Source organism: Typopeltis vanoorti, chromosome 19, assembly GCF_054136105.1.
Source record: "Typopeltis vanoorti isolate ZY-2024b chromosome 19, IOZ_Tvanoo_1.0, whole genome shotgun sequence".
NCBI classification, from domain to species: domain Eukaryota; kingdom Metazoa; phylum Arthropoda; class Arachnida; order Uropygi; family Thelyphonidae; genus Typopeltis; species Typopeltis vanoorti.
In genome coordinates, this window is record NC_143567.1 from 97,076,959 (window position 1) to 97,103,176 (window position 26,218).

The following is a 26,218-nucleotide window of genomic DNA, read 5'->3' on the forward strand; positions in this document are numbered from 1 at the left end:
AGACATCATAATGTTCCTTTAGTATGATATCTGCATAGAAAGTTACTTCAATATTATATTATTATTATTGTCCAGGCACCTACATAACTTGAAGACTCATCATGGGGACACCCAACCTATCCATACAATTCTCATACCGCTCCTTTTACAAATTAACATATAAAGCACTCACAACTGACACTGGCATCCCATTCCATTCATTCACAACTCTACAAACAAAATATCTAGAACCGCAGTTATATGCTAAGAAAGAGCTGCAGTCTTGTTTACGACAACAAGTGATGATATTAAATTTATTTTCGCTGCCCAGAGAGTTATGTATGGTGGGGCAGTTTCAATGAGGCAGAGGGTTAAAAGTGGGGGTCCTGTGGAGCTCAGAACTGGGACCTATATTGTTTAACCTTTATATCAATGCCATTGTCAGTGGATTGTAGGGAGATATTCAGTTGTTTGCAGATGATGCGAAGCTGAGAAGGATTATTAGTAATAGTGCAGATGTGGTAGCCCTGCAAGAAGATTTGAATAAGCTAGACAGATGGGCAAATGAATGGGGATGTCAGTTAGATGCAGCAAAATGTAAGGTCTTGAGGTTTGGGACACATTGATGACATACTGCATACTCTATGGGAGAAGCTATACTGGAGGAAGTAGGGGAGACAAGAGATCTGGGATTGATGATTGATAGAAATCTGAAATTTAGGGGACATATTGCAAAGGTGATGAAGGTAACACAGAGGATTGCTACAATAATGAGAAGGACACTGACCTGCAGAGATAAAAGAGCTATCATTCCATTGTATAAGACTCTGATCAGACCACACTTAGACTATTGTTCTCAGATTTGGTCTCCAGAATTTGAAGGGGATAAATTAACTGCAGAAGGGGTACAAAGATGGATAACAAAGGTGGTTTCAAGACTGTACAATGTTAGTTATTGAGGATCAGCTGAGGGAATGTGAACTGCAGAGTTTGGTGGATAGAAGAAGGAAAGGTAATATGATTGAGACTTTTAAACTGTTGAGAGGTGGTTACAGGGTTGACACTGGGGTGGGAAGGAGTGATGACAAGGAGCCTTCCCTGGAAGTTACAAAAGGAAAACACTGTGAGCAAGAGGATGCATTTCTTTGTATGGAGGGTGGTTGAACCATGGAATGCATTGCCTAATAGAGTGGTGAGAGAGTGAGAACGGTCAATGAGTTTAAGGAGTGGTATGATAGACTTTGTGTTTCTTAGGAAGAACCTCCCGTGATGAGTCTTTTGACTCCATGGAGGCCTGAATAATAATAATAATAATAATAATAATAATAATGTTATTTGCCATGCTAGGTAATAGTGGCTTATGCAAAAATTGTATTTCTGAAGAGCAATTGAGAAAAATTAGAATATCTTTTGCATTGATGAGAACAGAATATATTCCAAAATTGGAAAGTTTACGGGAGAAACAGTTACAAGGAAAGGAAATCTCCTTTTCATTTTATTGGACTTGATCTCGACTCTTACTTGAGATCACCTGCCTCTTAGTCTTCTCAGCCATGCTAATCTCTTGTTGCTTTTGTAACTTTTTGATTTTGCACTTTTTCCTGTTGAGTATATCATGCAAGCATGCTATTTCCTTATTTAGGTCCACTTCATTCTCCTGTATTTCCATAACCATACATTCAACATTAATTCTCCAGTCCACCATTGATACTGTCTACTCTATTAACACTTGCTTCATTATCTCCATCCAACTGTCACTTACTCTTTAAATACTAAATACACAGTTGCTCATCAGTTTTGCTCTCCTTCCATTAAAGGAAGCTTAAGAAGTAATGAATTTTGCTTTTTATCTTGGGTTTACTTTTTATAAATTCTAGACAATAAAATTTCAAAATATTACATATCAAAGTGCAATGGTTTTAATTAATATATATATATATATATATATATATATATATATATTTCTGTTTATTTTAGACATATATTGCTCATTTGCTGGAACCTATAGTAGAAAAATTAGGATGGGAAGATACTGGTACCCATTTAAAAAAGTAAGAAAGTAGGTTTTTTTGTGTGTGCATGCATGTGTGTGTGTGTGAATGTTGTATGCTATCAGTAAACAAAGAGAAGCTTTATTTATACATTAATAACAAGTTTATAATTAAATTTTGAAATTATATTTCAAAAAAGATTTAGAAACTGTTGAATTATTTTCCACCCCTTTCCGTGGATGAAGCCTGCAAATGAATAGTGTGGAAATTTTTTTTTTTTCAAAATGGCCCATAGTGGATAGTAAGATGTGTTTTTGATATTTGATATATATATATATATATAACATATCTTACTATCCACTTATGGCACATCTATATTTACACATACACATATACATGCACACTGATTGGAAAGAAGTCAATGGACACTATAGTGTGGGGGACAAACAGCCATGGTGTCGACCTTAATAAGATGTAGGACCTCCTTTCGCTACAATGACTGCAGCAATCCTATGTAGACAAACTTTCCACAAGCATACGATAGCGATCAATGGAAATTTTGGACCATTCTTCCTGTAGGCATGTTATGGGGCAGACGTCCCTTGACTTCATCTGATGCTTCAGTTCATCCCACAGATGTTCAGTAGAGTTGAGATCAGAGCTCACTCTATGAAGGCCAGTAGTGTGATGACATTCATGTCCACAAACCATGCAATTACAGCAGAAGCAGTCTGACATGCAGCATTGTCTTGCAAAAAGAGACAATGATCATTCCGTACAAATGCCACAAAGTAGAAAGCATTGCATTGACTGACTCGTAGTACAATGTTTGTGTCACCACAAACAGATGTCTGAGGCCAAACCAGGAAAAAACAGGACCATATCATCACACCGCCATCTCCAAATTTCATAGTTTGGGTTATGCACTCTGGTAAGAGACATTTACTGGGCATCTGCCATACCCCACACTCATCCATCTGCTCAGTAAAGGATGTGGCATGATTCATTGCTCCATAACACAGCTTTCCAAGCTTCCATATCTCGCTGTACAGGCTCTTTGCACCACTGAAGATGATGCCATATGTTGGTTTGAGTAATGTGGGGCTTGCATGTTACAGTCTTATCATGGAAAGGGAGAGAACTCCATACAAATAAATAAATAAATGGAAACCCTTGTGACCCTCAGTTCTGAATGTTTTCATGCAAATTCATGTTAGAGTTGATGCCTGGAACTCTGCATTGAATGATTCGACTGATGAATGGTGGTTTTTACATATTATCCTTCGTAGCAACCTATGATCATATTTGATGAATGTGGTGGGTTGTTCACTGCCGGCAGCTCTTGCAGTTGACTCCCTGCACTTCCATTTCAGTATGGTATTACTGACTGTTGACCTGGAATGCCCCAGTCTGTCAACAATTTGCCAAACAGATAGACCTGCGACATGGCATCCTGTCACAACACTTCTTTCACACCCAGTCATTTCCCTTCTCACAGCGATTTCATCTGGACAGTTGCATAGACTTGAAATTATCATATTTCTTCAATTTATACAGGCTACAAAAACACGATTCATTACATGGTACAATGCACCCTGGTCATGGGAGTGTCCATTGACTTCTTTCCAAGCAGTGCATATAAAAAATAGCTTGTCCCTTCTGGGGAATTTTACTATTGATGCAGTACACAAGTAGAATGGTCAGTTTTCTCTGATAATTAATGTCAGACTTGCTGCTCTCTTCTAAAGCTTGCCTAAAAAAGGCAAAAATACAAGTATAATAAATTTAGTTTAATCCTTTATCCAAGTGTAAGCAAACAAAGTTTGTGCCTGAAAATATCTTCAGGACTGGGATAAGGTAGTGCAACACCAGGCAACTCCGAGCAAAGGTGGACCGAGCTCTCATCATTCTTTGTCTCAGTATCTCCCACAATGCAAAGCACATCTCCTTGCGGACATGTATACTGCTATGATTAAGGGAAGGGCCACTACCCAGATCGGTTTCAACCTTTATTGAGGTCTCGTCAGTGGGAGGCAGACCCACCCGTTGAGATGATTCCCCACGGTTAGGTCTGTGTATTTTGATTTCAAAGCTTTTACATTCTCTTCTTATCCTTTATAGTTTTTATGTTCTACTTATTAACTTTTTCATTTTTAAATTTTGCAAGCTTCATAGTGGATTTACTAATCATATCACATCACTCATTACTTGATTTATTCTCATTTTTTAATAGTATACTATTATTTTTATGCTTCTAACTCCTTTATTCATACATGTTTTAAAATTTAAAATTCAATGGAGTTCCATCTTACTAATTTACCTATCACTAATATACATGGGGGGTTGAGTATGGGAAGCTATATGGGGCAAAAGATAGATGAGTAGACAACAGCAAGAATGGAGGTTGTAGATTGGGGAAAAGCATGAGTAAGACTGGCTATAAACCAAGAAATTAATTATCATGTTTATTTATGGATGATAGGAGTGTCAGGAATACGGTGGATGAAATTATTGCATTGACTGAGTTTATGTGCTCAAAAATAGTTGGAATAAATGAAACACAGTTGGATGAGAACAGAAATGGAGATATATGATGTTTTTTGTGAGGATAGGAAAGGTAAGAAGGTATAGAGAGTGCTGCTAATGATAGGAGGGGAATTACCGCAAAGTTAAGATACAAGGATAGAAAATGGCAGTGGTTTTGAAGCAGGGTGCTTAAGGATTAAGCTATACAACTGAGAGGAGACCTCCACATAGCATTTAAAGGAATGTGAGGAACCGACCAGTGCTTTTGACCTAATGTCCAATCCTCACCTTCTCATGGTGTACTCTATTAGGTATCTACCTGGATACTGAATGAACGAGGATGGGCTGGCAATTTGGGATTTAGCCAACCAAATTGTATTCTTATTGGCTTAAACCAAAATATAAAATAATGGTAACCTCATATTTCAACACTAAATATGAGGTTAATATTCTTGAATGGCAGGCAGTCTCAAGTAGAGTGACGTGGACAAATATCAGAATGGAGAATTGGACAATGAGACTTATTTTGTGCCTATGGTCCAACAGAAGGTTCTCCTAAGGTAGAAGTGGAGGAATATTTTCATACTTTAGAGAGAGCAACTGACACAATGAAAAGGGAAAAGTTGGTTCTTGATGGGGATATAAATAGCAGAGTAGGAATTCGGTTTTTTTTTTTTTTTTTTTTTTTTTTTTTTTTTTTTTTTCGAATGCTGATCACCGTGTAACCCTAAAAGAAAGCAGAGTATGAATGATTGTCAGACATACAAAAATATTTTGGAAAAATTTGTTGAAAAGAGCAAAGCTAATAATAATTGCAAATACCTGTTGGATTTCTGCTCAAGGACATGGACTGGTTATTATTTATACACATTTTTATGTTGGCACATGGTGTTAGTAATAACAAATCCATGTCCTGAGCAGAAATATTTTCTTATTCCTTGCCTCTTCACATGGAGTGAAGAGGCAAGGAATAAGAAAAATCTCATTGACTATCTTATTGTAAATAGTGATGTTTTCTCCCTGGTTCAGGACACCAGAGCGTATAGAGGATTTGAAATTGGAAGTGATCACCATTTAGTCTTGAGTAGGATAAAATTGAATTTCATATTGAAAAGAAGAACATATAAGAAAGTTTAGAAGCGAATAAAAGTTGAGTAGCTCTCAGATGTGAAATGTAGACTAAAATACATAGATTATTGAAACAAAAATGAAAGAGTTTAAGAACAGGAGCCAAACCTTGGAGATTCAGTGGCAAACCCTGAAGAAAACATTGACTGGTTCAGCCAGAGAGGCATTTGGTGAGGTTGTCTGCAAGGATAGAAAAAGCAGAACTCCATGGTGGACATAAGAAGTTAAAGAGGCAGTGAAGGAAAAGAAGAAAGCATATCAAACATTCCTGGAAAATAAGTCTCTGTGCTCTTATAAAATACAGAGACAAATGTAAGAAAGTTAACCACTGTGTAAAACTAGCTAAACAAAAGTCATGGGAAGACTTAGGTAAGAACATAGAAAATAAATATCAAGAACGTGACAAGATATTCTGGAGGTTGTTGAAAAAGCTCAGAAATGGAGGAAAGAGTGCTGCAAAAGGAATTAGAGATGATAAATGTGACATGAAAACTGGAGAAAAAAATATCCTTGATGTATGGAGTAATTACTTTAAAAAATTACTAAATGAAACAATTAGTGTCAGCACAGTGGTAAAAAACACTCAACAGGCATGCAGTCAGGAATACATATGCATACTTGAAGTAGAAAAAAACATCATAGGCCTGAATAGATGATATTTGACCAGAAATGTTCAAGTATGGAGGTATAAAAGTCATACAATGGCTGCACTGCACAGTTCAGAAGACCTGGACAGAGGAATGAATTCCAGATGAATGGAGTAGAGCTCTCATAGTACCCATATATAAAAAGGGGAATAAAACTGAATGTGAGAATTACAGAGATATTTCTCTACTGAGTGTTCCTGGTGAGATTTACGCAATATACCTGAGCAAAGGTTGAGAAGGATTGTGGAAGGGAAGCTTGGTGAAAAACAAGCAGGAATCAGGCCAAACAGAAGCCATCAGAATCAGATTTTCACTTTATGACAAATAGTTGAGAAATCACGGGAATATAACAAAGATCTGTATTTAAGTTTTGTAGACCTGAAAAAGGCATATGACAAGGTGCCAAGAGAGAGAGAGAGAGAGAGAAGCTATTCAAAATGCTACAGTTGTATGGTGTCAATTGGCTTTAGGCTTTATTTGAGTTATTAGTCAGCAGTTAGAATTAAAGGAAGTTCAGAAAGATGGTTTAATGTTAAATCTAGTGTCAGACAAGGATGTACATTATCCCTTCTGTTATTCATTATTATATGGATCACTTTATGAAGTAAAGTGGTATTAAACCTGATATCAAAATTGGAGATGTTAATATCAGCTCTTGGCTTTATGCGGACGATGTTATACTTCTAAATAAATCCACTAGAAGTCTGCAGGATTCCCTCTGACTAAATTGAATAACTGTTGTAAGACATATGGTATGAAGGTCAGCAGTAACAAGAAAAAGTAAATGAAAATAGACATAAGCATTGAAAATATCAACTGCATTGTGAACGGAAACCTATAGAACAAGTAAATCAGCAACTTAGGAATGATTTTTAGTGAAGATGGTAAATTAAATATGGAAATAGACAACAGAATCAACAAAGCTGGTATGGTAGGAAGTCAATTGAATAAATTTATATGGAATAAGATAAAAAATAAACAAAACACTAAATTAGCTGTATACAAGACAGTGTTCAAACCAATTTTAACTTATGTATATAGAGAGCTGGATCAGAAGTAAGACACTTGACCAAAGACTAGAGACCACAGATATGAGAGCTAAGAAAGATTAGGGGCATCAATGGCAATATCATATTAAAAACGAGGATATCAGGAAATAACTTGACATTGTCAGCATCCAGGTATGCATTATCAGAGCTAATCTCAGGTGGTATGGTCATTTAAACAGAATGGGCGAGGAAAGATTAGCAAAACAGGTGTTCTCTGCCAGTTTGGCAGAAAAACGACCCAGAGGAAGACCAAGATATAGGTGGATTGATAGGGTATAAAGTGCCTTAGATGATAGAAATATAAGATCCGATAATGTTGGAGCTTGACAGGTAACAGACTGATTTGGAAGAAAATTGTAGATAGGAAGTTAGTAATGATGTAAATTTTTCATGTAGTACTATCATATCCTGTACAACCCTTGAGGGTACATAGCAGGAATTTGATGATGATGATGATGATGATGTTTTGAAATGGTATAGTGTGAAGTGGAGGTTGATAGAACAAAATATTTGGTGGGGTATTACTACAGGCTAAGGAATATAGAAAGTGGAGACAAAGAAATGCACCAACTAGGCTTAGTGAGCAAGCAAAGGGTAAAATTATGGCTGATTTCAAGTATGGCAATATTAATCAGAATGAAGAGATAGCATCATTGAATAAGGAGAATAAATTTCTTGAGTTCTTAATGGCAACAATCTTAGGAACTACATAATGGAGGAAAGGGGGGGGGCACATGAGGGTTCAGAGTCTTGGAACTGGTTATATCATCAGAGGATGTGATCGTGAATGGAATGTCTGATCTTCCCCCATTTGGAAAGAGTGACCATGAAATGATCACATGGGTTGCAGCCAGTCAGATGAGAACCTCTACAAAGAAGCAATATATATGGAACTACAAATCTGGTGATTATGGAAAGTTTAGGCGACAACTGGGAGCTATAGTGTGTCAAGAGGAGTTGATTGGGAAGGATATTATTATTATCTGAAGATCCCATGGGATCAAGGACTCATCTAGGTGGTCCTCTATTCATACACATAGTTCATCATACTGCACCATAAACGCACTTAAATTCTCTGCAGACACCACAGCTATAGTATGTCAAGAGGAGTTGAGTGGGAAGGATATTATTATAATCGCAAGATCCCATGGGATCAAAGACTCATCTAGGTGGTCCTTTATTCATATACATAGCTCATCATACTGCCATAAATGCACTCAAATTCTCTGCAGACACCACACTCTCAGGCAACGCATGCACAACTTTGCATATAAAAAACCTGCTTCCCACTCCCTTGCTCACGCCCTCCTTATACACTTTCCAGGGATGACCTTTGGTTCTCCCCTGATCTTCCATTGTTTTCTGTAAAACCTCTCCAACATTGATCCTATAACATTCCCTTACTAACTTGTCTATCATATCACTCCTCTTCCTCCTATCCACTAGACTCTGTAAATTGCATCTTCTCTTCTCAACCTTTCCTCATATTCCACATTTGAGAGATCAAAAACTACCTTAGTTAGTCACCTATGGACCCTTTCCAACATCTCTTCGTCCTTTTGAAAACCAGGTGTCCAAACCTGTGTACAGTAGTCCAAATCAATGCCCTATACAATGGAACAAGAATCTCCTTCTTCAAGTCAGTGTCCTCCGCATCATTCCCTGAATTCGTTGTGTTGTCCTCACAATTTTAACAATGTGTCCTCTAAATTTTAGATTCGTATCCACCATCACCTCAAGATCTCTTATTACCTCCAGCAATATAATCCCACCAAGCATAAATTCTACATCCTGTCTTTGTTTCGCAAATTTTAAAACCTTACATTTTGCAACATTGAACTCGCAACCCCATTCCTGTGCCCATTCACTCAATCTATTCAAGTCTTCTTGTAAGGCACAATATCTTCTCTGCTCTTCATAGTTCATCCCAACTTTATATCATCTTCAAACAATTGAATATCCTCATTGAAATATTCCCCATTATTATTAATATGTAGAGTAAACTGCAATAGCCTTAAAACAGACCCCCGAAGCACACCACTAGCGACTTTCCTCTTCTAGGATATTGCTCCCCCATATGCAACTTGCTGATACCTAACAGATAGCCAATCTCTAATCCAAGTGCATTCTTCAATAACCTAGCAATCCTATCAGCTACCTTGTCTGCTTTAGCAATATGCGCTATAAACTTTAACTCTATCTACTACTATCCCAAAATCCTTGGCTTCATCAATTTTTTTGGAGTACTGTTCCCTCAGTGTGGTACATAAATCGCAATCTTTGTACTCCAAAATGCACATAACTTTATGCTTTTTCCATTAAATGGACATTCATTACGTTTTGTCCATAGTGTCAACCCATTGAAATCATCCTGTACACTCATTACATCACCATGATTAACAATTTCCCTACTTAACTTTGCATAATTAGCAAACAACTTAATATCTCCTTCATATTATTTTCTATATCATTTATGCACAAATTATACAGCAGTCGTCCAAGCACAGAGCTCTGTGTTACACCAACTAGTTATCTACCTTCTTCTTCTGTATTCTGCTCCTCCATATACTACTTTTTGGTATCTATCCATCAGCCACCCTTTTATCCATATCACCAGTTTCATGTCCATCCTTATTTGTTGCAGTTTGTATAACAGTGCTACATGTGGTATCCTGTGAAATGCCTTTACAAATCCAGCAGTATCATCATCATGTAGTTTTCATCCAACTCAATTATTCAGTTATTACATTACTCAGTTATTCAAGCACTTTTGAATAATTATCTAGAATTCTTGTTTTATTTCCCAGAGATTGTTAATATCCATCATCATCATCAAATTCCTGCCATGTACCCTCAAGGGGTGTACAGGATATAATAGTACTACATGACAAAAATTACATCATTACTAACTTCCTATCTACAATTTTCCTCCAAATCAGTCTGTTACTTGTCAAGACTCCAACATTATCAGATCTTATATTTCTATCATCTAAGGCACTTTGTACCGCATCAATCCACCTATATCTTGGTCTTCCTTTGGGTCGTTTTGATGCCAACCTGGCAGAGAACACTTGTTTTGCTAATCTTTCCTCACCCATTCTATTTAAGTGACCATACCACCTGAGATTAGCTCTGATAATCCATTCCTGGATGCTGACAATGTCAAGATCTTTCCTAATATCCTCGTTTTTAATATGATATTGCCATTGATGCCATCTGTTCACACCTATAATCTTTCTCAGGACTCTCATATCTGCAGTCTCTAGTCTTTGGTCAAGTGTTTTACTTCTGACCCAGCTCTCAGATCCATAAGTTAAAACTGATTTGAACACTGTCTTTTATACAGCTAATTTAATGTTCCGACTAATTTCTCTCTTATTCGATATGAATTTATTCAATGGACTTCCCACCATACCAGCTTTGCTGATTCTGTTGTCTATTTCTATATTTAATTTACCATCTTCAGTAAAAATCGTGTACTAAGTAGCTGAAATGTTTTACTTGTTACACAGGTTCTCCATTCACAACACAGTTGACATTTTCATTGACTCTGCCTATTTTCATTGTCTTTGTCTTTTTATTGCTGACCTTCATACCATATCTATTGCAACAGCTATTCAATTTAGTCAGAGAATCTTGCAGACTTGTAGCGGATTTATTTAGAAGTTTAACATCATCCGCATAAAGCAAAGAGCTGACATTAACATCTCCAATTTTGATATTATGTTTAATACCACTTTTCTTCATACTGTGATCCATATAGATAATGAATAACAGAGGCGATAATGTACATCCTTGTCTCACACCAGATTTAACATTAAACCATCTTCCTGTACTTCCTTCAATTCTAACTGCTGACTTACAACTCAAATAAAGACTGAGTATTCCTTGATATAATGTCCCATTGACACCATATAACTGCAGCGTATTGAATAGCTTCTCTCTTGGCACCTTGTCATATTCCTTTTCCAAATCCAAAAAACTTAAATATAGATCTTTGTTATATTCCCATGCTTTCTTGACTATTTGTCGTAAAGTGAAGATCTGATCCTGACAGCCTCTATTTGGCCTGAATCCAGCTTGTTCTTCACCAAGCTTTTCTTCCACAATTCTTCTCAACCGTTTCTCAAGTATACTTGCATAGATCTTGCCAGGAACACTCAGTAGAGAAATATCTCTGTAATTCTCACATTCAGTTTTATTTCCCTTTTTATATATGGGTACTATGAGAGCTCTACTCCAATTATTGGGAATTCGTCCCTCTGTCCAGGCTTTCTGAACTGTGCAGTGCAGCCACTGCAAGACTCTTATACCACCATATTTCAGCATTTCTGGTCGAATATCATCTACTCCTGCTGCATTACCACATTTCAAGCCTTTGATGGCTTTTTCTACTTCAGGTATGGATATGTATTCCTGACTGCATGTCTGGTCAGTGTTTTTTACCACTGTGCTATCATCACAACTTGTTTCGTTTAGCAGTTTTTCAAAATAATTACTCCATACATCAAGGATATCTTTTTCTCCCGTTTTCATATCAACTTTATCATCTCTAACTTCTTTTACAGCACTCTTTCCTCCATTCCTAAGCTTCTTCAACAACCTCCAGAATATTTTGCCACCTTCTTGATATTTATTTCCTATGTTCTTACCAAAGTCCTGCTATGAACTTTTTTTTAGCTAGTTTTACACAGTGTTTAGCATTCTTGCATTTGTCTCTATATTCTCTAAGAGCACAAGCTGACTTATTTGACAGGAACTTTTGGTATGCTTTCTTCTTTTCCTTCACTGTCTCTTTAACTTCCTGTGTCCACCAGGGAGTTCTGATTTTTTTATCCTTACAGACAACTTCACCACATGCCTCTCTGGCTGAATCAATCAATGTTTTCTTCAGAGTTTGCCACTGAATCTCCAAGGTTCGATTCCTGTTCTCAAACTCTTTCATTTTTTCTTCAATAATCTTTGTGTATTTTAGTCTACAGCTGACATCTGAGAGCTGCTCAACTTTTATTCGCTTTAAAACTTTCTTACATATCATTCTTTTCAATATGAAATTCAATTTTATCCTGCTCAAGACTAAATAGTGATCACTTCCAATTTCAAATCCTCTGTACACTCTGGTGTCCTGCACCAGGGAGAAAACATCACTATCAACAATAACACAGTCAATGAGACTTTTCTTATTCCTTGCCTCCTCTCTCCATGTGAATTTGTGCACATTTTTATGTCGGAACATGGTGTTAGTAATAACCAGTCCATGTCCTGAGCAGAAATCCAACAGATATTTGCCATTATTATTAGCTTTGCTCTTTTCTCCAAATTTTCCCAAAATATTTTTGTATGTCTCACAATCATTTCCTACTCTGCTATTTAGATCCCCAACAAGGACCAACTTTTCCTTTTTCATTGTGTCAGTTGCTTTTTCTAAAGCCTCAAAAAATTCTTCCACTTCTACCTTAGTAGAACCTTCTGTGGGACCATAGGCACAAATAAGTCTCATTGTCCAGTTCCCCATTCTCATATTTGCCCACATTACTCTACTTGAGACTGACTGCCATTCAAGAAGATTAGCCTCATATTTGAATACTATGGCTACTCCTTCTTTTCCTTGATTGTCATTGCCTGAATATAACATTTTGTATTTATTGCTCAGAAAAATCTCACCAGTTTTGGTCTTTTTTGTTTCAGTCACCCCTATTATGTTGATCTGGTACTTATCTAATTCCTCAGCTAGCTCCATTTCTTTGCCATTCAGGCTTCTTATGTTGATAGTACCGATCTTTAACTCTGGTGATGTTGAGTTGGGGTTTGTTTTCAGATTTGTTCCAGTAGCTGACTTTTCACTGTTCGCCCTGATTCCCTGGCAAAAACAACGGGGGCCTTGTTTAACCGGGCGACACCCCAGCCGGCATGAAATTTTGTCATGTTGTACCATCGTTTTTTATTTTGGTTTAACCAATAAGAATACAGTTTGGTCGGCTAAATCCCAAATTGCCAGCCCATCCTCGTTCGCTCAGTATCCAAGTAGATACCCAACAGGGTGCACCACGAGAAGGCGAGGGATTGGACATTAGGTTAGACGCCCTGGTCGGTTCTCCGCATTCCTTTAAAGGCTATGTGGAGGTCTCCTCTCAGTTATACAGCTTTGACCCTTTTAATATCCTCATTTCTTTAAGTTTTATAATTGTTATATTTTTATTTATTAGATTTATCTTGTAGATTTTTTGAAAAAAAGGTTTAACAAAAAAATTTTAGGCAAATGAGTTTGGCAAGTGCAAAGGAAGCGTTCATTAAGAAAGATTTTAACTATGGAAGTATAAATTGGACAGAGGAAATAACCTACAGTAAAAATTATAAATATGATAAATAAGATAAAAATACAATATTGGAAGAGACTAGCATTTTAATCCAAGAAAAATCCTAAGAAATTTTTTCGTTATATGACCATGTATGTGACCAGTAATAAGGGAATTTCTGGATAAACAAAAATTTTAGGAATTCTTCAGGGACAAATGTCTCAAGCATCACAAGGAGCATGAGGATCAGAAGTGCTGGATTTAGTCCTTGCATCAGAGGATCCAGTTGTAACTGAGATGTCAGCCTTGCCCCTAGTTCATGAAATTTATGGGAATTATAGGGCAGGTGACTATAATAATCTTAGAAATCAGCTAGAGCAGTTCTGCAGATGGAAGAATGAAAGGGACAGAGTGAAGAAATATTTATAAGTGGCATAGCAATCGCATTCTTCAAGTGAAAATTAGCAGGATGACTTATGAAATCAAATAACAACTACAGATGAAAAAGAGCTTATGGAAAAAGGGAAGAGCAGTTGCAGAGTTTCTCAAGCCAGGAAGATAACTAATATAGTAAGGAAAATAAAAATGAAATATTAGAAGAGACTAGCATTATAGTCCAAGAAAAATCCTAAGAAATTCTTTTGTTTTATGGCCATGGATGTGACCACTAAATGAAATGTTTAATGATCATTTTATTGGAGTATTTCATCCCAGAAAAGCAGATTTTATTCCTGAAGGGATAGGGATGGTTGAAGGTTTAGATGTACATGAGGAGAACGCGTTTCAAATAGTAAGAATAAGCCAATGAGACTGGATGGGATTTCAACAAGTTTTAGTTGAATGTGCTTGAACTGATAGCTCCATCATGCTGAATGTTCAGTCAGTGTATAAGGACTGAGAAAGTGCCCAAAGAATTTAAGGAGAGTTAAGATAGTGTCACTGCATAAGGATCATGGAAGAATGAAGGCATCAAGCTGTAGACCAGTTCCCATTTCTTCTGTGGTTAATAAGATTTTGGCAAAATTAGTCAGAAATTATATACAAAATTGGGTAGATAAGGGTAATACTATCTGTGAAGGTCGTAATGGATTTATTAAGAGGTGAAGATTGACTAAGGCAGTATCTGGTCTTTTGAATGTGAGATATGAAGAGGGCGCTAGTGGGTCAGGCGCTACGAACGTGCTTTGAAGAGCTCCTGATTCAGATAAGTTTTACTAGGAATAATTAAGTATATATGCGTAATTGTTTAAGTAAGAGCGGCTGTAAACGTTGTACGCTACCGATAGTATTAGTGTGGGTTTTTTTTTCTTGCTTAAACTAAATACGAAAACGTTAATATTAGACCTAGTAACCTGCAGAGAAAAAAAAATGGCGGCTGCATTGTCATTCCATGATTTTAATTTGGATTTCAGTAGGTTCGTTAAGTGTGAGGTCTGTTATATGTATTCCTTCGATTACATAAATGATTTGTGGATGTTTAGTGCGGATGGAAGAAGGGTGTGTGCGAAATGTGACCTGAACGAGGAATTGATGAATGCGAATATGAAGTTGATGACAGAAAGTGCTAGTACCGATTGTGTCGTGAGTGCACGTTTGAAAGAGAATGGCGAGAAAGACAGGCGAAAAAATGTTAAAAAATCAGGAAAAAAGAAAAAGAGCGATTTGACAACCGTAACGGATGTTAAAAGGGACGAAAGTGAGGCAGAAAGAAACGAAATTGAGAGAACGAATGAAAGTAGAAATGGCGTGGTGCAGAAACCGCAAGTAAAAAAAATCGAAAGAATGAATGATAGCAAAAAAAGAATGACTGATGGCGAAAGTTGGACGCATGTTGGAACGAAAGTACTAAACCAAAGAAAGATGAATGACAGTAAAAGTGAAAAGAATGATAGCGAAAGTTGGACGCATGTTAGTCCGAAAGTACGGAAACAAAGAAAGATATGTGAGAGTGAAAGTGAGAAGAATGACAGTGAAAGTTGGACGTATGTTGGACCGAAAGTACGGAAACAAAGAAGGATGAATGAGAGGGAAAGTGAGAAGAGAGGGTCGAGAGTTAGAAAGTTAGAAAGATTTAATGATAGAGTGAATGTGTCGCGAGGTTCAGAAGGTGAATTGGATTGGATGAAGCAAGAAATGAAATGGATGCGGAATGAAATTAAGAGAATGCAGGTCAAAACTATTAAAATAAATCATGATGGCATGAAAGAGTTAACAAAAGATGAGCGAGTGGCGTTGTATGGCGACTCCATTATTAAAGGTGTGCTAGAGGATAAAATGCACAAGGTATGTTTTCCAGCCGGTAAAATGAGTAGAGTGATTGAGGCATTGAACATGAGGCGGGAACGAGCAAAAGAGTTAATTGTATTAATTGGAACAAATGATTTGAGAGAGAACAAAGAGCATGTCAAAATGAATGTCAGGAGACTGCTTGGAAAGATAAAGGAGAATAGTGTGACAGGAAGGGTGGTCAGTGTGTTGCCTAGGTATGATTGTGGTGAAATGAGGCGGAGAGCAAGGATTATGAATGATATTCTGGCTGAAATGTGTGAGGAGATGGGAGTACAGTTTGTTAATGTGTGGAATGAGTTTGAGGGACGAAGTGAGCTGTATGGGAGCGATGGACTGCATTTGAGTGGTTATGGTGTGAGTCGCTTGGAGAGACTGCTGCTGGAAGGTAGAGAAGTGAATAGAGAGAATGAATCAGATCAAGAGGGGAGTGATGTGGAAGAGCAGGAGAGTAAGACAGGAGAGATTGAAGGAGTGGAAATGAATGTGGAAGTGAGTGGTATGAGTATAGATAATGAGAGAATGGGTGTGCAAGAGGAGCAGGGAAACGGGGAGGCTCAGGGTGGACAGGGATACACAGCGTGAGAAAGGTGGATGCTCCAAGAGGAGGTGAGAGAATGTGTAGGCAGGAAAGTAATGGGATGATCAGGGATCAAAAGGAAACAGATGGAATTGCAAAGGGTTCTAAAATGAAGAAGCAGAAAGGGAAATGGCCCCAGTCCAGCATGGAGAGATCACATCGAGTGAGTGGTATCAGTGGAACTAGCTGTAGATCCAGAAATGAGTTGTTGTGTTTGTATACCAATGCTAGAAGTATAAGAAACAAGGCGGATGAAATGGTTGCACTAATTGCGTCTGTGCACCCAGAGATTGTCGGAATAAGTGAGACATGGTTAGATGAGGATGACATCCTGACAGGAATAGAGATGGAAAGGTATGATGTGTTTCGTGAGGATAGAAGGGGTAAAAAGGGAGGGGGAGTGCTATTGATGATAGAGAAAGAGTTATGTCCATACAAGGTAGAGATGCAAGGGGGAAATGGGGCCAGTGGTTTTGAGGCAGTATGGTGTGAGATAGAGGTGAATAGAATCAAATACTTGGTGGGATGTTGTTATAGACCTGGTAATGTGGATGGTGGTGATAGTGAAATGTATAGTCAAATAAGCCAAGCAAATAAGAAAAGGGTGATCATTATGGGTGATTTTAATTATGGCAATATAGACTGGAATGAAGAGATAGCAACTGGAAGTAAAGAAAATGAGTTTCTTGAGTTTTTGAGGGATAACTACCTCAGACAGTATGTAACAGAGGGCACAAGAGGATTAAGGGTCTTGGATTTGGTCATCTCATCGGAGGATGTAATTATCAATGAGGTATCAAATCATCCACCAATTGGTGAAAGTGACCATGAGGTGATTACTTGGGTGGTTGCCAGCAGTGCAAGGACCCCTGTGAAAAAAGGGTATATGTGGAACTACAAGGGGGGTGATTATGAAGAGCTCAGGAGACAGCTTGCAGGTGTAGCATGGAATGAGGAGTTAGCTGGAAAAGAGATCAATGCAGCTTGGGGGATTTTCAAAAAATATTTAGTGGATGCAATGTCTAAATGTATACCACGGGTGAGAAGGTTAAATAAGTTAGGTGTGAGATGGATGAATAAAGAGATTAAGCATGCAATACAGAGAAAAAGGGCATTGTGGAGGCAGCATAAGAGAAGTGGAAGTAACCAATTTCATGAGTTCTACAAAGACCAGGCAAGGAGAGTGACTTGGTTGGTGAGAGTAGCTAAAGAGAGGTATGAACAGCAGTTAGCTAATGAAGCTAAAAAGAATCCTAGGGAGTTCTTTCGATATGTAGCCAGCAAAAGAAAGAATGATTATGGAAGGATGACATTGATTGGAGGAAATGGTATAAAGACAGCTGTTGCAGAATGTGTGGTGGAGATACTTAATGAGCAGTTCATAAAGATCTTTCAATCTTGTGAATGTGACTTCATGGAGAGATTAAGAGCAGTTGATGATGGGGAGGAGAGACTGACTGTAAGTGAGCAAGAGGTGTTTGGAGAGTTGAGTAAACTAGATGTAAATAAGGCTGTGGGACTTGATAATATATCACCACGTATTCTGAAGGAATGTGCCAGAGAGTTGACACCTGCCTTGACATATTTTTTTAATACGAGTCTTGCACTTGGTCAAGTCCCTAAAGAGTGGAAGGAGGGCAAGATTGTGCCACTTCATAAAGGAGGTGATCGAACTCAAGCATCAAACTATAGGCCTATCTGTGTGTCGGGTGTTGTGGTTAAGTTGTTGGAGAAGCTTGTGAGAGCTAGAATCCAGAGTTGGGTTGACAACAATGGTATAATCTTTGATGGACAGCATGGATTTGCTAAAGGGAGGTCGTGTTTTAGTAATCTACTTACTTATTACAATAAAGTGACTGCTTCCTTGGACAGAGGAGAAGGATACACAGTAATATACTTGGATTTCGCAAAAGCTTTTGATAGAGTGCCTCATGATAAGTTGACAGTCAAACTAGAGCAGATGGGGTTGGATATTAGATTAGTGCATTGGATTGGAGACTGGCTATCTGATAGGTATCAACAAGTTGTGTATGGGGGTGCAATATCCAGGAAAAGGAAAGTCACTAGTGGAGTGCCTCAGGGATCTGTTTTAGGGCCATTACTATTTAACTTGTATATTAATGATATTGGCGAAGATTTGGATGGAGATATTCAGTTGTTTGCAGATGATGCAAAGTTGGGAAGAACCATAAAGAGTAGTGAAGATGTTGTGGCCTTGCAAGAAGACTTGAATAGATTCAGTGAATGATTGGGCACAGAAATGGGGATGTGAGTTCAATATTGGAAAATGTAAGGTTTTAAAATTTGGAAAACAAAGATGGGATGCAGAATTTATGCTTGGTAAGAATATATTGTTGGAAGTAGAGGAAATAAGAGATCTGGGAGTGATAGTGGATAAAGATCTAAAATTTAGGGGTCACATCGCCAAAATTGTGAAGACAACACAAAGACTTCTGGGAATGATGAGGAGGACACTGACGTGTAGAAGTAGGGAGATTCTTGTTCCATTGTATAAGGCTTTGATTAGGCCACACATGGACTATTGTGCCCAGATTTGGTCACCTGGTTTTCAGAAGGATGAGGAGATGTTGGAAAGGGTCCAAAGGCGACTGACTAAGGTAGTTTCTGACCTCTGGAATGTCGAGTATGAGGAAAGATTGAAAAGATGTAATTTGCAGAGACTAGTGGAGAGAAGGAAGAGGGGAGATATGATAGAGACCTACAAGTTGGTAAGGGGTTGCTATAGGATCAATGGTGGAGAAGTTCTACAGCGAATAGTGGGAGATCAGGGGAGAACCAGAGGTCATCCCTGGAAACTGTATAAAGAGGGTGTGAGTAGGGGAGTGAGAGGCAGGTTTTTTTCGTGCAGAGTTGTGAATGATTGGAATGCCTTGCCTGAGAGTGTGGTGTCTGCAAGGAGTTTGAATGTGTTTAAGACCCGGTATGATGAGATGTGTGTGAGATAAAAGGACCTCCTAGATGAGTCTTTGACTCCATGAGGTCTTGTTTAGTAATAATAATAATAGTAATAATAAAGACAGATTGAGTGAATGCAGTTTGCAGAGCCTTGTGAAAAGAGCACATGGGATATGATTAAGTTTGTAAGGGTTGGGCTATCAGGTTAATCTGGAAGAAATTTTTCTTGCCAAAACTGAACTAACATTCATTATTATTTATTCATATAATATCTCTTCAAATGAACTGCAACCATTCTGTATGAACTATGTCCATCATGTTCCTTGAATTTGCACCATCAGCAAATAAATAATCACATTTTGAACCATCTTCATTATCATTAATATTCAGTTAAACAATGGCCCAAGTACAGAACCTTGTGATGTGCTACTTTACCTTGTCATCTTCCTTCTTCATAAGTCACTTTCTGATATCTCTAAGTCAGCTACTCTTCTTTCTATTTCCCAAATTAATTTTTCATCCCCATCCCTCTGAGTTTGTATAACAGTCCTATGTGTGGAATCCCCTGGTCTTTTAAAAACCACCGTGATTTCTACACAAGATCCTCATACTGTCTACCACTTTTTGATGTGGTTCTTAACTCTTCTCTTCAATATCTTGATAATCATGGCATAGATACTGATTGGCCTGTAATTTGCTGCATCAGTCCTAACTTCACTCTTGTATTTTTTTCATGTGACTACCAAACATAAAAGGGTGTAAACCTGTAGTACATTAGTACTGTGTATGGGCTAAGAGATTTTTTTTTTGAATTTATAATATTTTTTAAATTTATTTCATGTACTCTGGAAATTCTACTGTAGAGACCAAACATGGAAGTTTTTCAAACCACTTGAAGTCTCCAGTAGGTGATGCAATGGCCTAATGTCAGAGGATAAAATTCATCTCCCATCTCAAGACATTCACAAACATCCATACCTACTGAAAGTTTATTTTTCACTAGGTTAGACTATAATAAATTTAGTTTAATCCTTTATCCCAGTGAGAGCAAACAAAGTTTGCGCCTGAAAATATCTTCAGGACTGAATATAGTGTTGTACTATCTTAAGTAGTGCAACACCAAGGCAACTCGTAGCAAAGGTGGAGCAAGCTACCAACACTCCTAACTCCCCTAATGTTTTGCATTATGGGAGATACTGGTTCTTAAGAACCAGTATCTCCCATAATGCAAAACACATCTCCTTGTGGATATGTATACTTGCCTGTGGATATTTGCCTGGTATCTCCAACTCTGGGCCTGGCTCCCACTGAAGAGACCTCAATAAAGGTCGAAACTAGTCTGGGTAGTGGCCAATCCCTTAATGCATAACAGTATACATATCCACAAGGAGATGTGTTTTGCATTATGGGAGATACTGGGTTAGGAGTGTTGGTAGCTTGCGCCACCTTTGCTATGAGTTGCCTTGGTGTTGCACCACTTACCCAGGTAAGATAGCACAACACTATATTCAGTCCTGAAGATATTTTCAGGCACAAACTTTGTTTGCTCTCACTGAGATAAAAGATTGAACTAAATTTATTATTATCCATACCTACTATTTGAACCTGCAGCCTGTTTGTTTGCTGAGCACTCTATGAACCAGATTGGCACATGAAAGTTGAATGGAATTATCTTGCTCTCCTTCGATTCATTTGGAATCTAATGTATGCTGAGAATCAAGTTGACCAACAGCCAGATCAGGAGCATTGCAAACACTCTTATTTTGCTCTCCTTCGATTCATTTGGAATCTAGTGTATGCTGAGAATCAAGTTGACCAACAGCCAGATCAAGAGCATTGCATACATTCTTACACATTCCTCTAGCACCCATGCCCATCCAGTTTGACAGCTGTATTTGACTCAAGCTCTTATAATAGCTTTAATACCTCTAATTTATCCAGATCTCCCTCAGAGAACTAATATGTCTCCCTGGAATGGATTTCTTACTCAAGTGAACACTCAATAACTCAGCTGTTTCTGGTGCATCTGATACTTTCCTACTTTCTCTGTTCACTAAGACTGAGATTATTCTTCCATGGTCATTCTTCCTTCTATTTCCATTATATATATATAGCAATAAAGTCTGCATGGTTAGCCTAGTGGCTATGCACTTCGCAACCATATGCCTGGAAAAGGAGTGTCCTAGGTTCGATTCCCATCGACGATGTGAAGAGCTTAAGGATCTTCCTCAGCCATAGCCAAGTTAGCTGGTCTTGGGTGTGGACAGCAGGGTTCCCCCCAATTTATATGAGGTTTTTTCATTCCACAAGCAGGCAAACCGGCCCCATGAACATACACAAATTACAGTCTTGAATGTTGCCCTTACAGGATGCAGCAGAGGAGTGGCAAACCAGCTGCATTAATACACCAGTAATTCCTCATTAGCAGGGGACTCAACCCATCCTAGATGGATGAGAAGGATAGATAGCAATAAAATTCTCATGTATTTCCTTTGACCTGTGCATCTAACTTCTTTTCATAATCTGATTTTATCTTCTTCTCACCATGGTTATCATTCTCCTGTCCTGTGATTTATAGAGCTCTGAACCATTGTCATCACTGTACTTGAGATATCAGTTTCATAACATTCTCTTTTATACCCTTCTTACTTTAAAGGGTCATTCATGCATTTAACACACATGCAATTTACTCTGTTAGGGAAGATGCAGTCAGTTATTGCTTCCTTCAGACTTCTTTTGACCACTTCTCATGTGCTGTTGAATCCTCTTTCTTGCAGTTTCTTATGTCAAGGCAATGCTTCAAGATATCTCTTCTTTTTATTATAATTATCTGCATTATACCTCCATTGTTTTTCTTATATTTATCCCACAAAAGAGATACAAGAACCTGTATCACATCAGTGCCATGTGGAGTACAGGTAAGGATCAAGAAAAAAAAGAAGAAGAAATCTATTGACATTTTTCTTGAAGATCTGAAGGTTGCAATTGTTGGAAAACTCATTATGAGAAAGATTGTTCCTTCCAGAGGTTGATGGAATAAATGAACAAGAAGAGAAGCAGGGTCAATGTGGTTGCAGTTTTAGTGAAAAAGTATGTTAGGTAGCTGCTACTCTTGTTTTAATTGACCCATGAAGTGACTATGAAAGTATCTATAGAAGAGGCCCAGAACTGAAACAGTGAATCTATGAGATAGAGGTTGAAGTGAATCTGTGAGGGAATAGGTATTTATGAGCAGGGTTGCTCTCCTCTGAAGAGCAGCAAGAATTTTTAGGAAGGTTTCAGGTGTATCACCCCAACTAGCATCTTGAGCAGAAAAGAATGCTTAGAGAATGAAGAAGCTAATAATGTGATGTGTTTATGCCATGAGAGGCTGGAAGTTAATATTAATACAAGGAGAGAGATTTGATCCCGTCTGATAATTTGTATATTACTGAGGTTTAAGGGTAGATGAGCTGAGATCCTTTTGCAAGAGAAAAGGCAGTACTGAATTTAATTTACTATATATGCCCTTTCTTAGGAAAACACTTATGTGCATTGCCATCTGACTCAAAATTGCATAATTGCTTTCACCACATTAAATATATGAAAAAGAAGACCATTCATTATTTTTTTATAAACAGTCAGTACCATCAGTACCATCATCTATCGTGGGGGGTGCTTAAGGTTATCCTTGAGTAATTCTGTAAATTCTCTTTATTTCATCTTACATGCCTTCTCAGCCCTCCAGTCTGTATTCCCATAGTTGAAATTGTTTACAATGGTAGGCCTCCTTGCATAGTTGAAATTGCCTAGAGAATGAGAGAACACGTGTGCAAGACAAACAGGGAAATACAGAGTGAGAAAGGTTGATTCTCCAAAAGGATGTAAATGTATGTGTAGACAAAAGGGAAGGGGAATGACCTTGGAGAACAGCTGGATTTGAAGAGGGTTCTGGAACTAGTAAGGAGAAAAGAAATAGCTCAAGGAAAGAATGGAGAAGTGACAAGATAGCAACTAGAAGTAAAGAAAATGATCTTCTTGAGTTTATGAAGGACACCTGCCTCAGACAGCATGTAAAATGGCAAACAAACGAGGATTAAGAGCGTTTGATTTTATCACATCAGCAGGGTTTTTCCCCCCAATTTATCTGGGGTTTTTCATCCTGCAAGCAGGTAAACCGGCCCCATAAACACAAACAGATCTACAGCCATAAATGCTTAACCCCCCCCATGAGGGATCTCAACTCGCCCCTATAGGGACGGGGGAGAAAAGGGAGGAAACTCCATATAAATAAAATAAAATCAGAATAATTTTTTATAAATGAGGTATCAAATCTTTCTCCATAGTAGTTGCCAACCATGTGAAGACTTCCATGAGGAAACAGTATATGTGGAACTACAAGACTGGTGATTAAGAACCTCAGGAGACAGTTTGTAGCTGTAGCATGGAATAAGGAGTTGGATGGAAAGGAGATCAATGCTGCTTGAGTGATATTCAAGAACTATCTAGCAGAAACAATCTCTGAATATATTGCAAAGGTTAGAAGATTAAATAAGGTAGGTGTGAAATGGATGAATGTAGATATTAAGCATGCATTACAGAGATAAAAATGCATTATAGAGGCAACATAAGAGAAGTGGTAATAATCTGTTCCATGAGGAATACAAAGAACAGGCAAGGAGGATGACTTGGTTGATAAGAGTAGTAAAAGTGCAGTATGAGTAACAATTGGTTAATGAAACAAAAAAAAAAAAAATCCTAGGGAGTTCTTTCGATATGTAGCCACCAAAAAAAAAAAAGAATGATTATGCAAGGATTACATCAATTGATGAAAATTGTGTAAGAACAACAGCTGCTAAGGATATAGTTGAGATAATTAATGAGCAGTTTGTAAAGGTCTTTCATTCTTGTGAATGTGACCATGCAAAGTTTGAGAGAAGTGGATGATGATGATGAGGAGGAGAAACTTAATGTGAATGAGAAAGAGGTATATGGGCAATTAAGCAAACTTGATATTAATAAGGCTGTGGGACTTGATAATATATCACTGCATATTTTGAAGGAATGTGTCAGAGATTTGACATCTGCCTTGACATATTTGTTTAAAATGAGTTTTACACCTGGTCAAGTTCCAAAGGAGTGGAAGGAAAGCAAGATTGTATTGTTTCATAAAATATGTTGTGTGCAGAATTCAAGTATCAAATTGTATGCGAATCTGTCTATCAGGTATTGTGGTTAAAATGATCAACAAATTACACAAGCTACAGTAATTAGCTTTAATGAAATGAAAGTACAGATATTTCATACTGAAAATACCAGTACATCATCAGTGAATAGAAACAAGCAAATCAAAGAAACGGGAATACAATGTATATACAACAATTGGTTTACCAATTAAAGATGGTTGTTGTGTGCTAGAAATTAATATATTAATAAATAATATTAATATTAAAACTATGTTTGATGTTTACATAAAATGAGAATCTCCTAAACGTTTGGGAGAGAGGCAGAGAGACAATCATTCCGATTCAGGTTTGGCCGATGTAAAGGGCTTCACAACCTTCTTTGAATAAACATTTTATTGCATCTAAATTGATAATGCTTTGAAGGTCTTTTTTTTATTTTTATTTTATTTATTTATTTTTTTTTCAGAAAATTACGATCAGTTGTTCTCGGAGCAGCAGTAAAGTATGGACATTCTTGTGCTGTAATTAAAAAAGCAATGAGCTTGTTTTATTCATGGATGAATGGAAAAGAGTAAGAATTACGTGTCCATAAAATTATTATGTATTGCTTTGTTTTTGTAATGTGTTGACTGATATGCAATGCGACATTCTACATGATTATAATGGAAAGGTATAATATTTTTGTTGTTGTTAGCTGCAGCATTACAAAGCAATTAGCTTTTGCTTCTTGTAAAACATAGGTGGTTGACTGTAATTACTAATATCTAAAGTCTCTAATGCAAAACAAAATTCATTATCAAAATTCATATAAAAATTTGATGTATAATTAACACTTACTATTGCAGGTCTCACACATATAGCAAACCCACTGAATATTATTTAGATCTCTGAAATAAAGCTCCATAATTGTAATTCTATATTTAAACAAATTCACTATAGAAAACATACTACTATAAGAAATTTTTTTTGGTCCCACAAAATTTTGTGTGAGAGCTGACAATACTTTGTAATTTTGGAATCTCATTATTTCTTTATTTTGTCAATGGATATCAGCTGGGTTGTCCCAGTGGTTAGCGTATCCTCTCTCCAGCCAAAAGGCTGCAGGTTCGAATCCCACCATGGGCATGGATGTTTGTGATTGTCTGGAAATACTAGTGGGGATGGTGGTGGGCAGTAGATGGCATTGGTGTAGTTTGTTTGTAGTTGGTGAATTGAGTGATGGAGACAGAGTTGTAGAGTAGATGCTCTCCCTCAAGGAGTCTTTCGACTCCCTGGAGGTGTCACATAATAATAATAACAAGAAGAAGAATCTCATAGTGTGAGGAACAAACAGCCATGGTGCCTACCTTAATAAGATGTAAGTCCTCCTTTCACTGCAATGACTGCAGCAATTCTACAAAGCATAGTTTCCACAAGCATATGATAGAGATATGCTTATGGAAACAATGGGAATTCAGTGAGAATTTTGAACCATTCTTCCTGTAGGCATGTAATGAGGTCCCAGACTATTATGATGCAGACATCCCTTGTCCTCCTCACCCAATGCTCCAGTTCATTCCAGAGATGTTCGGTAGGGTTGAGATCAGGGCTCACTCTGTAGAGACCCATCAAGTATGGTGGCATTTATGTCCACACCAAACAGTTGCAGTAGCAGC

The 26,218-nt window shown here is 37.6% G+C and overlaps 1 protein-coding gene across 1 annotated transcript in view; it reads left to right on the plus strand.

Moving 5' to 3' along the window:
* Positions 1-26,218, plus strand: part of LOC150096378 (glutamyl aminopeptidase-like) — a 365,847-nt gene that overhangs the window by 230,177 nt on the left and 109,452 nt on the right. The window contains exons 13-14 of the mRNA XM_090409047.1: positions 1,957-2,030; positions 25,030-25,134. Of these exons, the coding sequence (XP_090265173.1) occupies positions 1,957-2,030; positions 25,030-25,134 (179 nt within the window). The remainder of the gene's footprint in view (positions 1-1,956; positions 2,031-25,029; positions 25,135-26,218) is intronic.